General features: G+C 51.9%; 1 protein-coding gene across 2 annotated transcripts; it reads right to left on the reverse strand.

Annotated features, from left to right (window-relative positions):
- Positions 1-483: 483 nt before the first annotated feature.
- Positions 484-9,945, reverse strand: RAPSN (receptor associated protein of the synapse). 2 transcript variants are annotated; one of them, XM_027580271.2, is made up of 8 exons: positions 9,532-9,945; positions 8,690-9,028; positions 3,868-4,026; positions 3,238-3,336; positions 3,039-3,161; positions 2,474-2,527; positions 1,307-1,451; positions 484-786 (listed from the first exon to the last, which is right to left on the reverse strand). In XM_027580271.2, the coding sequence occupies exons 1-8, from the start codon at positions 9,784-9,786 to the stop codon at positions 731-733; spliced, it is 1,230 nt and encodes a 409-aa protein (XP_027436072.1). In that variant the 5' UTR covers positions 9,787-9,945; the 3' UTR covers positions 484-730. The 2 variants fall into 2 exon arrangements, with proteins under 2 accessions (XP_027436072.1, XP_027436071.1); XM_027580270.2 differs by having other exon boundaries at positions 1,252-1,451.
- Positions 9,946-12,393: the final 2,448 nt, after the last annotated feature.

A 12,393-nucleotide genomic window follows, 5' to 3' on the forward strand; every position in this document is an offset into this window, starting at 1 on the left:
CTACAATTAAAAACATTATGACTCACATCTGTAAACGTTTCTTGTCATCTCAAGGAGTAGGGCAGTTCTCTGGATCATGAGACCCATTTTTGTTGTATCTGTGTGACTTGCTCTGGAGGATCTCTGCTTATGACTCTAAGGCGAGACCCAGGGCACCCCTAAAATGAACTTCATGTGAGCCACATGGCATATATTTTCAGTCAAGCCTTCACTAAGAACCCCTAAACTTGGTGGAAAACTAGTGGTTTTCTTGGAAGCAGTTGAAAGCAGAAACTTCTTTAAATAACAGCATTTGCTAAAGGTTAAGTGACTTGTCCAAGGTTGTTCAGTGACTTGGTGTCAGCACAGGAGCTGCTGACCCCAAATTCACACTTGTCAGAGCTGCCTGACTGGAGTCAAGAAGACCAGTTGGGGAAGAAGCTGTCCTGTCTGTGCTGGCCCCAGCACACTGGCAAAAAGAGTCAGAATCGCTGGGCTCAGGTACAAACAGTTTATTTTTCTACAAAGAGCAAAGTACAAAGAGGCAGGGAGGGCAGTGGAACCTGGAGGAACAACAGGTGGGCAGGTCCTGGGCCCCAACAGGTTGGAGGAGGCCCTGGCAGCTGCCCCAGGAGCAAACAGGGTCCAAGGCATGGCGAATCAGGGGCCCCCAGCATGATGACGGACAAGGAGGAGGGGGAAGTGAGGCAGAAGCCCAAGACTGCTGGTGGGACTCACACAAAGCCAGGCTTCATGGATGAGCGGCGGCAGTTGGGGCAGCTACGCGTCCTGTTGCTCTGCAGACACCTTGGGAGGCAAAGGACTCTGTCCATTCACTGAACCCAGGGCTTCCATCCTGGGCCTGGGCTCTCTCTCCTCCCCTCCCCTCTGCAGGAGCTGGAACGGTGTCAAAGGAGAGGGTAGGGCTCCCAGGCTCCTCCCAGCGTCCCTGCTTGCCCCTGACACTCTGTCCTGGGCCTTCCAGGAGGTCAGGAGTCAGGAGGTCGGCATGGAGGCAGGTCTAGCCCTGGGTGTCCGAATCTCATGGCCTTTGAGAGGCCTCTCTGAATTCTCTTTGGGGGGAATAATGATGGCCACCTCATAGGGCTACTGGGAGGATTCCATGAGTTATTACAGGGGAAGCTTTTAGAACACGCTTAGAACACAGAGTACTCTACATTCAGTGGTACTACTGTGGTTAGGGCAGCTGGGACCCTAGCGTACCCCAAAGAGACCGTGGGTGCCCCCTGCCCACTGGCCAGGAGCCCTCACCTGAGGTGGAAGATGTGGGAGCATGGCAAGGCCTGCAGCCGGCTGTTCCTCTCACCTATGGACTCGCCACACAGGCCGCAGTAGAGCTCGGTCTCCTCCACACACTCGTGGAAGCGCACGACATGGGCGCGGAGCTCGCGCTGCAGTCCCTTGCTGCGGTAGATGCTCTCGCTCAGGCAGTGCAGCTTGAGCTGGCTCAGCTGGGGCCAGCAGGGACCGGAGAGCGGGCGTGGGGGACAAGACCACATCAGTACTGGTGAGCCTCCCTCCTTGCCCAGCCTGAGAAGCTGTCCCCGGGGGCCCACCGAGCAGTCAGGACACACAGGGTCTGGTCCTGGCAGCATTCTTGCCTCGCTGATGGGCCTAGGAAAACCGTCCCACGCTCCCTGGGCCTTGGCTTCTCCCCCACGCAGAATGGGCGGGGGGGGAGGTAGTCAGTGCTCACCCCTAGAACTAGCTGGGAACCCCATGTTTTTGAAGGATTTTATTGATCAGATCTGCTGCGTTGACACCATAATGATTAATTTGCTCTCCTGTTTTTGTTAATTAAATACGCACAACAGCTCATCAGCATTTCTGACCGACCTGAGATACTTGGGTAAAACTGAGTGGCTATAATCTATCCCAAAACAAAGATATTTGGCATTTTAGTTGGGCTGTGCACTGGATCCCAGAGAAATCCGTATCTTCTAGAAGGCTTCAAGAAACACTGAGCCTATTGTCAACATTTAAAGGTTTGGATATAACTATTAAATTTGAGAGGCCACAGACACTATGCGAGGATCACGGGCTTTGGAGTTAAGACGGATCAGGTACCAAGTGTGGGTCCTGGAGCACCTCCCTGAGCCTCGCTTTCCTTACCTGTAAAATGGGGCTTGCAGTGCCCACCTTGCAGGGAGACAGTGAGGAGTGGGACCAATACCTAGAAGAACGTGTGTGTGTCCAGCTCTTAATGAGTGGACCCACTGTTGGAAGATTAAATGACCATCAAGAAGCTCTGAGGAATTCTGAGGTCCTCTGAACTACAGAATTCTTGCCCTGCCCTCCAAAGTGCTCTGTGGGTGGAAGAGAAATAGCCTGGGTGTGGGAATGGGTGGGGGCAGCTCCTGGAGATCCAGAAGGGCTCAGGGCATGTGCAGGCTCAGGGAAGCCCTCTCCACACACCCAAGATCCCACCTTGGGCTCTTGACTCCAGACCCAGAAAACAGAAATCAGGTCTGACCTTGTTCCCCACTTCCTCGGCCAGGTCCTGGGCTTTCTCGATGGCATCCAGAGCCTGGAAGGCAAGCACAGGCCAGGGCTGCAGGCAGAGCTGACAGAGGCCTTGGCTCACAGGAAAGGAAGGGGCTGGGAGGGGTGGGCCTGGGGAGGACATCATGGCTGGGCAGCTGCCCTGCGTGTGAAGGTAGCAAAAGGAGGCTGGAGCCCAGTCACAGAGCTGTGTGGTCAAGTTACCTGTTGCCTCAGTTTACTCAGATACAGAATGGGAAGAATATTCCTGTCTCATTGGGTGTTGCGATATCGTGAAAGCCGTTAAAGCATCCTGAGTTCCAACCCACCTCTGGCCCTTTACTAGTTGTGGGTCTGGGCACGTCGTGGGCCTTCTCTGAGTCTGGAAAATGGCTTGGAATGTACTCACCTTATGGGATTCGGGTGAGGCTGATGTTAGACAAAATGTCTGAAAGAGTCCTGCCTAGGACCAGCCCCACAGAGTGTTGGCTGACCTACTGGCTCCAAATGGGAGCACCGGGGAGAGCCGGGGGCTGTAGGAAACAGCCCCATCTCACCTTGTCCAGCGCCTTCCTGGCTATCCAGCATTTGGCCACGCCCAACAGCACCTGCACCTGCCCCAGGCGGTTTCCAATCTCCGTCATGATGCTCATGGCAGAGTCGTACCTGGGGAAGGCTGTCTGCACAGCCGGGGGGAGAGTGCAGTCAGACTGGACCAGGCCTGCAAGCCCTCCCTCCGCACTCCAGGGGCCTCACCTCCAGGTCCCCGCGGCTCCGGTGGATGTCAGCAAAGCAGAGCAGGCAGAGGGCCTGCAGTGGCCGGTCCCCGTGCTGCAGAGCAATCTTCATAGATTCCTGTGAAGGGAGGCTGGCAGCTCAGGCCTGCACATCTGCACCCCCCCCCAACCACTGGTGTGTCATTACTCAGTGGGCCCCTCTGACAGGGCAGCCCAGGGATCACCAACATTCTCGGAGCCCAACAGACCTAGCACGGTGCCAAGGCCCCACACATGGAACCACTGAGGCCTCACCACACCCACCCAGTGGACAGAAGTGACTTGACCAAGGGCACTTGGCTAGTAAGTAGTGATGCCAGGATTTGAAGCCAGGTCAGGTCAGTGGCACTCCAGAGACTGGCTTTCTTCCTATTGAAAGGGCCCCACAGAGAGTGTGTATGGGGGGAGGGCAGAGGGAAGCCCCTCCCCTGAGAATGGATTGGAAGGGAGTGAGGTTTGGGACAGGGGAGTGGGCAGAACAAATGCATCCTTCGGGGCACATGGAGAAGGGGGACCAAGGGCAAATCTTGGGGCCCTAGGTGGATTGATGTGGGAGGACACCCAAGCCCACGCCACCACCCCCGCCTGCCCGCCTTCCCTCCTGGCCTACCTCACAACACTCCATGGCGCTGCCCAGGTGGCCCAGCAGGCGATAGGCCACAGCCATGTGGTACTGGCTCATGGCCCGGTACTTGAGGCTCCAGCCTTTGCCATAGTCGCTAACGAGCTCTGCGGCCTTGCAGGGGAAGAACAGGGCTTTCTCATAGTCCTGCAGGGAGGGGGAACACAGGGAGGAGGTGGGACAAGAAGGGGCCCATTGAATGGCCGGAGCTGCCCTTAAGTCAAGGGCTCCAGGGCCCCGCCAGTGTTCGCTCATTCATTCAGGTGTCCCAGGAAAGAGTGATCCAGGCAGAAGGCACAGCCACTGAAAAGGTGTGGGCTCCGTGAACCTAGGCATTTTCATCGGGTTTGCGGATGCATCCCAAGAGCCTAGCACAGTTCTTGGCATTTAGTAGATGCATAGTGAATATTTGTTGAATGAAGGGATGAATGAGAAGGCAAGAAAATACAGTTGGCTTCTTTTCTCACTTCATCCCAGTTGGGCCCCTTATCTTCAGAGACACACAAAGGGGGGTGCCAGGCCCCCCGCGAGTGTTTGCCCCCTGGTACCCCGCAGCAGGTGCTCACTAAAGGCTCAGGGTCTGGTTGCCAGCACAGTCTGCTCCAAAGAACACTGGAACAGACTCACTGAGGCAATGAAATCATTCCTTCATCCTTTCTTTCTCCTCAAACCTCCAGAAGCTCTTTCTACCTGTCCGTTATCAGCTAATGATCTTGCTTCATACTCCACAGGGAAAACAGAAGAGAGTCAGAGAGGACTACCTTCTCCACCCCTCTGCCTTCTTCCTGCCACTCTGGTGGAGGACTCCCTGCTCCTACAGATGCGAGTCCCTCCACGGGGCTTGGGAACAAATCCTCTGGCTCTTTCTTATTCTTTTTTTTTTTTTTAAAGCTTTTATTTATTTATTTGACACAGAGAGAGAGCGCACAGCAGGGTGAGCTGGAGCGGTAGAGGGAGAGGAACAAGCAGACTCTCCACTGAGCAGGAAGCTCGATCCCAGGACGCCGGGATCATGACCTGGGCCGAAGGCAGCCGCTTAACAGACTGAGCCACCCAGGCGCCCCCCGCCCCCATCTCTTTCCACTCAATCATTCCTTCCCATCAGCGTACAAATACATTTTGGCATTTCTTGCCTCATTAAAAAAAATCAATTTCAAACAACCTTCTTTTGACCTCATGTCCCCTTCAGCTATAGCCCCATCGCTCTGTTCTTTCTCATAGAAAATCTGTTTGATCTTTCACTTCATATCTAACAAGCATCTCCAAGTTAATATGACCAAAAGAGAACTCTCGATAACTCCAATAAAAAGCTGTTCCTCAGAAATTTTGTTGCATACTTTTTTTTAAAGTTTTATTTATGTAAGTAATCTTTATGCCCAACATGGGGCAGGACCTCACGACCCTGAGATCAAGAGTTGCACCCTCCACCAACTGAGCCAGCCCAGTGCCCCTCGTGACGCACTTTTTAAATTTGAAGCCATGTAAATTTTCTACAGCTTCAGAATTTTTTAATTTTTTTAAAAGACTTTTTATTTATTTGACACAGAGAGAGAGATAATGAGAGAGAGAGAGATCACAAGCAGGGAGAGCAGCAGGCAGAGGGAGAGGGAGAAGCTGGCTCCCCGCAGAGCAAGGAGCCTGATGTGGGGCTCGATCCCAGGACTCTGGGATCATGACCTGAGCCAAAGGCAGCCTCCCAACCAACTGAGCCACCCAGGCGCCCCAGAATTTTTTAATTTTTTTTAAACCCTAAAAATAGAAAATGGAAATAAATGACCCTAACTACATATCATCATATTCATATAATTAATTAATTATAAGTTTAATTATAGAATTAGTATAATGTAATAATATACTATTAAAACATAATGCTATATGATTACATTATAATGGATTATATTGCATTATAGTAATATAACCACATAGAAAAATATAACTATTTCAAATGACCTTGGAATGTATGTCCTTGGGCAGTTCATCCATAGCAGGATATTTGATAAAGACAAAAGAACGGAAGGCAAAGAAATCTTAAACTTCCTTCAGTTGTCTTTTTTTTAAAAGTAATATTGGTATTGTCTTTGGAAAGTATTTTGTAGAATAAAATAAATGTGTAATTATGTTGCTAAAAGCCAACATTTTCAGTCTAAGAGAAAAGAATCAAGATTAAAATAAATTAAGGAAAATCCTGAAACATTAGACTTGAATTCCAAATATTAGCATAAACTTCAGTTGTCTTGGCAACTAAAAAGATTTAGAAGCCATCACAACCCAGTAGCAGTAAGCACCTTGAGAACCCACATTTGGTCTTTAATACAATTTCCCACCAAAAAGAGCCCAGAGAAATGGCTGATTCCAGGTCTGGGGCAGGGAATATACAAATTGAGCCTGGGACAGTTCAATCATTGCAGAAAACAAGAACACTTTCAGTGTTTAAATGAAGTGTCTCCAAAGGGACACAGGAGACTTATTGAAGGAATTCCATTAACTAAAGTCAAGATAATTTGAGCATCACAAAGCACACTATTGCAATTAACTGAAGAAGACCGAATATTTAAAAAAAAAGTCCAGAAAAAAAAAATCCAGGATTTCATAACGGTACTCCAAAAGAAGAAAGCAAACCAAATAAGTATGATCACTGGAAGCAGCTATGACCTCAACTCCTTATCATCAAAGTGGGAACTAAAGGAAAGGAAAAAGTATCCTGTTTTTCCTGTAGGAACTGCATTTCAGAGGCGCCAACTAGCCCTATTTGATGGGGGAGCGTTCTTCCTTAGAGAAAATTCCAGCCAACAACTGTAGAAGGAAAGGTAGAACTTGGAAATCGCCATTTCCTTACAGTCGAAATAAGAGAGCTGATTCGGGCAACAAGCATCACTGGATGCTAAATCCATTATGAAAACTGTGGCCGCAGAACTGAATTTTCACAGGGGGCCGGAGCATCACCGCCCCCCAAGTTCACCTGCTGGTCAGGGAAGGAAAAAACGCTAACCCTGAAACCGAGGGATGGCGTTGTCGCCCCCTCTATCGGATGTGATGAAGCACGCAGCAGCGCCTACATAATCTTCTCACCAAAGAGGTGTGACCCGAGTCTTCCCTTATCACTAAGTTCCAGTTCGCTGGGAGCAAAGGGGGGTCGGGGGGACCAGTCATGTGACTCCTTGCGGAAGCAATGGGACATGAGATGAAACCTGTTAACAGGGCAATCAGTCTGTTGTTAGATAAATCCTGGAAAATAACGGGGAGGGGAGAAATCTTCTACTGAAAGAGACTTTAGGACACATAATGCCCACTGCTCGTGTGCCTCATGTCTGTGTTCCAATTTATAGAAGCCGAGGGTAGAGGCGTGTTTTCAAGATAAGCAGAGAAATTCAAGAGATAATTGTGATTATGTAAGAAAGTGTCCTTATATAAGAAAATGTCTTTTTTTTTTTTCTTTCTGAGATGCATACTGAAGTACTTCGGGGTAAAATATCATGGTGTCTATAATTTCATGTCACAACACTTCAGTTAAAATATGTAAATCAAATATGGCATAATATTAATAATTGTTCAATCTAGGTGGTGGGGATATGGAGGTTCAGTATATTATTCTTTCGATTTTCCTGTACGGTTAATTGTCTTCATAATAAAAAAGGTTTTAAAACACCCTGTCCCTCTCCCATCTAGCGAGTCTCACTGAGTGGGTTCTTCCTGTGTCTGGTTGCTGAAAACAAAATCCTCGGTGTCGTCCTGGATGACTCTCATTTCCTCGCATCCCACCTCTGATTCATCAGCACTTATACACCCATTTACCCCAAGATTTTATTAAGCATCTACTGTGTGCCGGGCATCAACATCTCCCGTGGGCCAAGCGCAGCCTGGATGCCTAGGGGGTCCCAGGAGAACAAACACTCGACCAGAAACCAGCCATTGGTCACTGGCTCCATCAGTTCAAAGCGATCTGCCTTCTCCCCTCCCCCCTTACCTCTTGGTTCTCACCACCTTCCACATACCGGCTGCTGCCATGCTGGTCTCCACCATCCCTGGAACAGACCAGCTATGCCCTCCTCCTCACCCAGGAGCTTTTTCAAGCTCTTGCCAGATTTCTGCCTGGCTTACCCTCTTCTGTGCTTCCAATCAGCTATGCCCCCCTCCTCACCCAGGAGCTTTTTCAGGCTCTTGCCAGATTTCTGCATGGCTTACCCTCTCTGTGCTTCCAATCATCAGACTGATAACACCTCTATGAGGCCTTCCAATCACCTGATTTGAAATTGCAACACCCCATCCTCAGCACTTCCCACCCCCTTTCCCGCTTTCCTTCCTCCTAAGCACTTTCTAGCACGCTATGTGATTGACTTACTATGTTTATTTGACTCTTTCTAGAACGCAAGCTTCACAAGGCCAGGGGCTTTGCCGTTGTTTTCACTGCTTGCCTCCCAAGCCCACAGAGCTGGGCATAAAGAGTCAATAAATACTTAATGAGGCCTTACAACTGTGCTGGAAGGTGGGCCCTACCCTCCCTCATTTTATAGATGTACCTACCAAGGTTTGGAGACGAGAGGTGCCAAGACCACATAGCAAACACAGGGCAGTACGGGTTCATGGCCAGTCCTCAGAAGGAGCCTCCCATTCCCCCAGGAAGGCAGACAGACCAGGGTTTGAATTCTGGCCCTGCCCTTCCTGGTAAGTTTGCACCTTCCTGGGGGAGTCTTCCCTCTCAGACTCTCCTACGTGGGAGGACTGAGCAAGGTCCTGAATGAGGAGTGCGGCTTGCAAGAGGGTGTCAGGGGACCCAAGCCCTCCCCCACCCGCCCCTGGGGCCCCAGCCCACCTTGACCTGGGCATAGAAGCTGCCCAGGCTGCAGCAGACGCGGCACTCGAGCATGGCGTCATCATTGTTGTGGGCATAGCGCAGGGCCTTCTCGAAGCTCTCCAGGGCCTTCTGGAAGAGGCTGAGGCCCAGGAAGGCATTGCCCATGCTCAGGCTGACCTGGCCTCCGAGCTGGGCGCCTGCCCTGGTGCCGGGCAGGCCGAGGCAGGTCTTGCAGTAGGAGATGGTCTTGTGGAACTCACAGAGCTTCTCGTTGCTGCGTGCCAGGTTCAGGTAGCTCTCCAGAAGGAAGTCAGCATCCTCCAGCTCCCGAGCAGTGTCGATCTGCACCACAGCGAACTGCCCGGAGGGTTGGGGCAGTGCGGTCAGCCTGGACTCTGAGCCTCGGACCCGGGCCTCCTCCCTGCCTCGCAGCTGAGGCCTCAGACGCAGAGCTTCCAGCCAAGGCCTCAGACAAGTTCTCTGCTCCCCAGCCATAGGCTAGAAGTGTCAGACCTGGAGCCACACTCAGACCCATAGCCTTCACCTTTTGACCCCAGCCTACCCGCACCACCCACCCACCCACCCACCCCCAGCCCCAAAGCTGGAGCTCACGCCCCCTCAGGCTCTGACTCAGCACCCCAAACAGGAAGGCTGGAACCTAGCTTCCGAGACCCAGCCTGGAGATTCTCGAACCCTGAAGCTGAGAAGCTCTGTCTCAGTCTCAGAGCAAAGTTCAAGGCCACAGGGGCCTTCGACCGTACTCAGAGCCCCAGCGGGGCGGGGCTGCTAGCCTGTGGGACATGTGGGTGTCTGAGGAGGCGGGAGGGTCCGAAGCCTGGGGGTAGCCAGCCCGGGCCCACCTTTAGCATCTCCTTGTAGCGGCCCATCTCCGAGTGTGCAGTGACCAGACAGCCCAGCACGCGAAAGCGCCCCACAAGGTCCGCGCTCTTCTCCAGCACCTTCATCCACACGTGCAGCGCCTTCTCCGTCTGGTTAGCCTGGTACAGCTGGAGCCCCTTCTCGATCTGCTGCTTCGTCTGGTCCTGCCCCATCCTTCCAGAGCCCTGTGCCGCTCGAGGACGGAGAGACCCCGGTGGCTCTGGGCTTCTAGGCATTCATGGTGGGGACCCCAGGGTCAGCTGCCCACAAGCCCCAGGAAGGAGAGCAGTGCCAGGCAGGAGCCGAGCAGGGCCTGGATGGAGAGCGGGCGCCACCCTGGGAACAAAGCTGGTCCGGCCCCCGTCCGCAGCTGTCCCTGCCAGTTGGGGCCACGTGGCCGCTGAGGAATGTCAGCCACACTGTCACGCGGGCCTCTGCCGCCCCCACCCCCAAGCTGGGAGGTGGCTTCCCAAGGATGCAGGCACCCTGCTCCCTGGGCACCCCTTTTGGTGGCTCTTCAGCACCTCTGACACTGGCCCCAACCTCCCTTGGCAGTGTGGGCCCTCCCGGCAGCCTGGCCAAGGAGCCGCCCCCAGGGACGGGCTGAGGGCCCGGCGGAAGTGGGAAGGACGTGAAGCAGGTGGCCAGCCCTGAGCCCTGCCTCTCCCCATCACAACCTTCCCCCTAGACCTACCCTCCCCCAGGCTCTGTGTCTGGGACTCGCTGGGCGCCGGGCACCGAGGGCTCTTACCCATGTGTATGCCCACACCATTCCCAACATCTCATCCTAGCTCACAGTATGACCCAAGCCAAGTCATTCACCTCTCTGTGCCTCAGCCTCCTCATCTGTCAAATGAGGATAACAATAGGCTAATAAACCCTGACTCAGAGGGCTGTTTGAGGCAGCACAGGGTAGTAGGGAACAGCATGGACCCTGGAGCCAGGCAGACTCTGCCATTAGCTGTGTGGGCCATGTGACTTTGGGCAAGAGCGTACTGCTACCTACCGCAGTGGATTGTTAGAACTAAGGACTTACTAGCTGAAGAGGACGTAGAACAGCAAGAGGTTGTCCCGAGCTGTGTCCGACTGTTCCATGGCCTACTGCCCACCAGGGACAGGAGTTGATCCCTGAAGGGTTAAAGAGGTGTCCTAATTCCAATCCCCAACCCAGTTTGAAAGGGTCCCAAAAAATGAGCTTTAATGCCAGACACTGTGGAGAAGGGCAAAGTCTTATGCAGGGAGCAGACTCCTGGAATATGGGGGCTCCTAGTGTTGAGAGGCCCTAGGGAATAGGGCCCCAACTTCACCATCTCGTCTCCCCCCATTTTTCTCCTTCCTCTCTGTACACCATGCTCCTTCTTGCCCCAGGGCAAAGTTCATCTTTTCAGAGTGGACAGTCTTTAGTACATTCACAAATTTGTGCATTGATCACCACTAACTCCAGAACATTTTCACCATGTCAAAAAGAAGCCCCATACTGATGAGCAGTCACTCCATTCCTCCCGTTACAGTTGAATGGGTGTCCTTCTTGAATCATACGCTGAATTCTCTTTTTAAAGATTCTTTTTATTTATTTGAGACAGAGAGAGAGAGAGAATGCGTGGGGGAAGGGGCAGAGGGAGAAACAGACTCCCCAATAACCAGGGAGCCCGACGCAGGGCTCTATCCCAAGACTCCAAGATCATGACCTGAGCTGAAGGCAGATGCTTAACTGACTGAGCCACCCAAGTGCCCCAACTCCTTTTTTATTTTTTTTTTTAAAGATTTATTTAGTGGAGTGCCTGGGTGGCTCAGGCGGTTAAGAGTCTGCCTTCGGCTCAGGTCATGATCTCAGGGTCCTGGGATCGAGCCCCACATCAGACTCCCCACTCAGCGGAGAGTCTGCTTCTCCCCCTCTCCCTGCCTCTCCCCTGCTTGTGCTCTCTTGTGCTCTCTCTCTCTCAAATGAATAAATAAAAATCTTTAAAAGACTTTTTTAGTTATTTGAGAGTACGAGAGAGTGTGCACACATGAACCCATGGGAGGGGCAGAGGAAGAGGGAGAGAATCTCAAGCAGACTCCCTGCTGAGCATGCAGCCCAGTGCACAGGGCCCGATCTCACAACCCTGAGATCATGACCTGAGCCGAAATCAAGAGTCAGACACTTAACTGACTGAGCCACCCAGGCTCATATGTTGAATTCTTTTTTGTTTTTAAAACCTCAGAGACTCCTCTGAATGTGTGTGTGTGTGTGTGTGTGTGTGTATATATATATATATATATATATATGTATTTTAAGATTTTATTTGACAGAGAGCATAAGCAGGGGGAGTGGTAGACAGAGGGCGGGGGAGAAGCAGCCTCCCCGCTGACGTGGGGCTCGATCTCAGGACCCTGGAATCATGACCTGAGCCGAAGGCAGATGCTTAACTGACTGAGGAACCCAGGCTCCTATGTTGACTTTTTTTTTTTTTTTTTTTTAAGATTTTATTTATTTGTTTGAGAGAGAGAATGAGAGATAGAAAGCACGAGAGGGAAGAGGGTCAGAGGGAGAAGCAGACTCCCTGCTAAGCAGGAAGCCCGATGTGGGACTCGATCCCGGGACTCCAGGATCATGACCTGAGCCGAAGGCAGTCGCTTAACCAACTGAGCCACCCAGGCGCCCCTATGTTGACTTCTTAACCCCCAGATGGGAGGTACTTGGAGACACCGTCTCTAAAGAGGTCAAGTGAGGTCATTAGGGTGGGCGCTAATCCAGGACTAGTGTCATGAGATCAGGTAAGACCAAGTGAAGGGGTAGGGAGGAGGAAAAGATTCAAGACGTACAAAGGCCCTGGGGCAAACAGCTCGGCAATTCCTCAGAA

This window comes from Zalophus californianus, chromosome 11 (assembly GCF_009762305.2).
Source record: "Zalophus californianus isolate mZalCal1 chromosome 11, mZalCal1.pri.v2, whole genome shotgun sequence".
NCBI classification, from domain to species: Eukaryota; Metazoa; Chordata; class Mammalia; order Carnivora; family Otariidae; genus Zalophus; species Zalophus californianus.

Coding starts and splice junctions, on each gene's coding strand:
- RAPSN (XM_027580270.2), bottom strand. CDS start 9,786: ATGCCTAGAAGCCCAGAGCCACCGGGGTCTCTCCGTCCTCGAGCGGCA. Junction 2,528..3,038: donor CCAGGAAGGCGCTGGACAAG/GTGAGATGGGGC, acceptor CTTGCCTTCCAG/GCTCTGGATGCCATCGAGAA. Junction 787..1,251: donor TCCCACATCTTCCACCTCAG/GTGAGGGCTCCT, acceptor TTGCCTCCCAAG/GTGTCTGCAGAGCAACAGGA.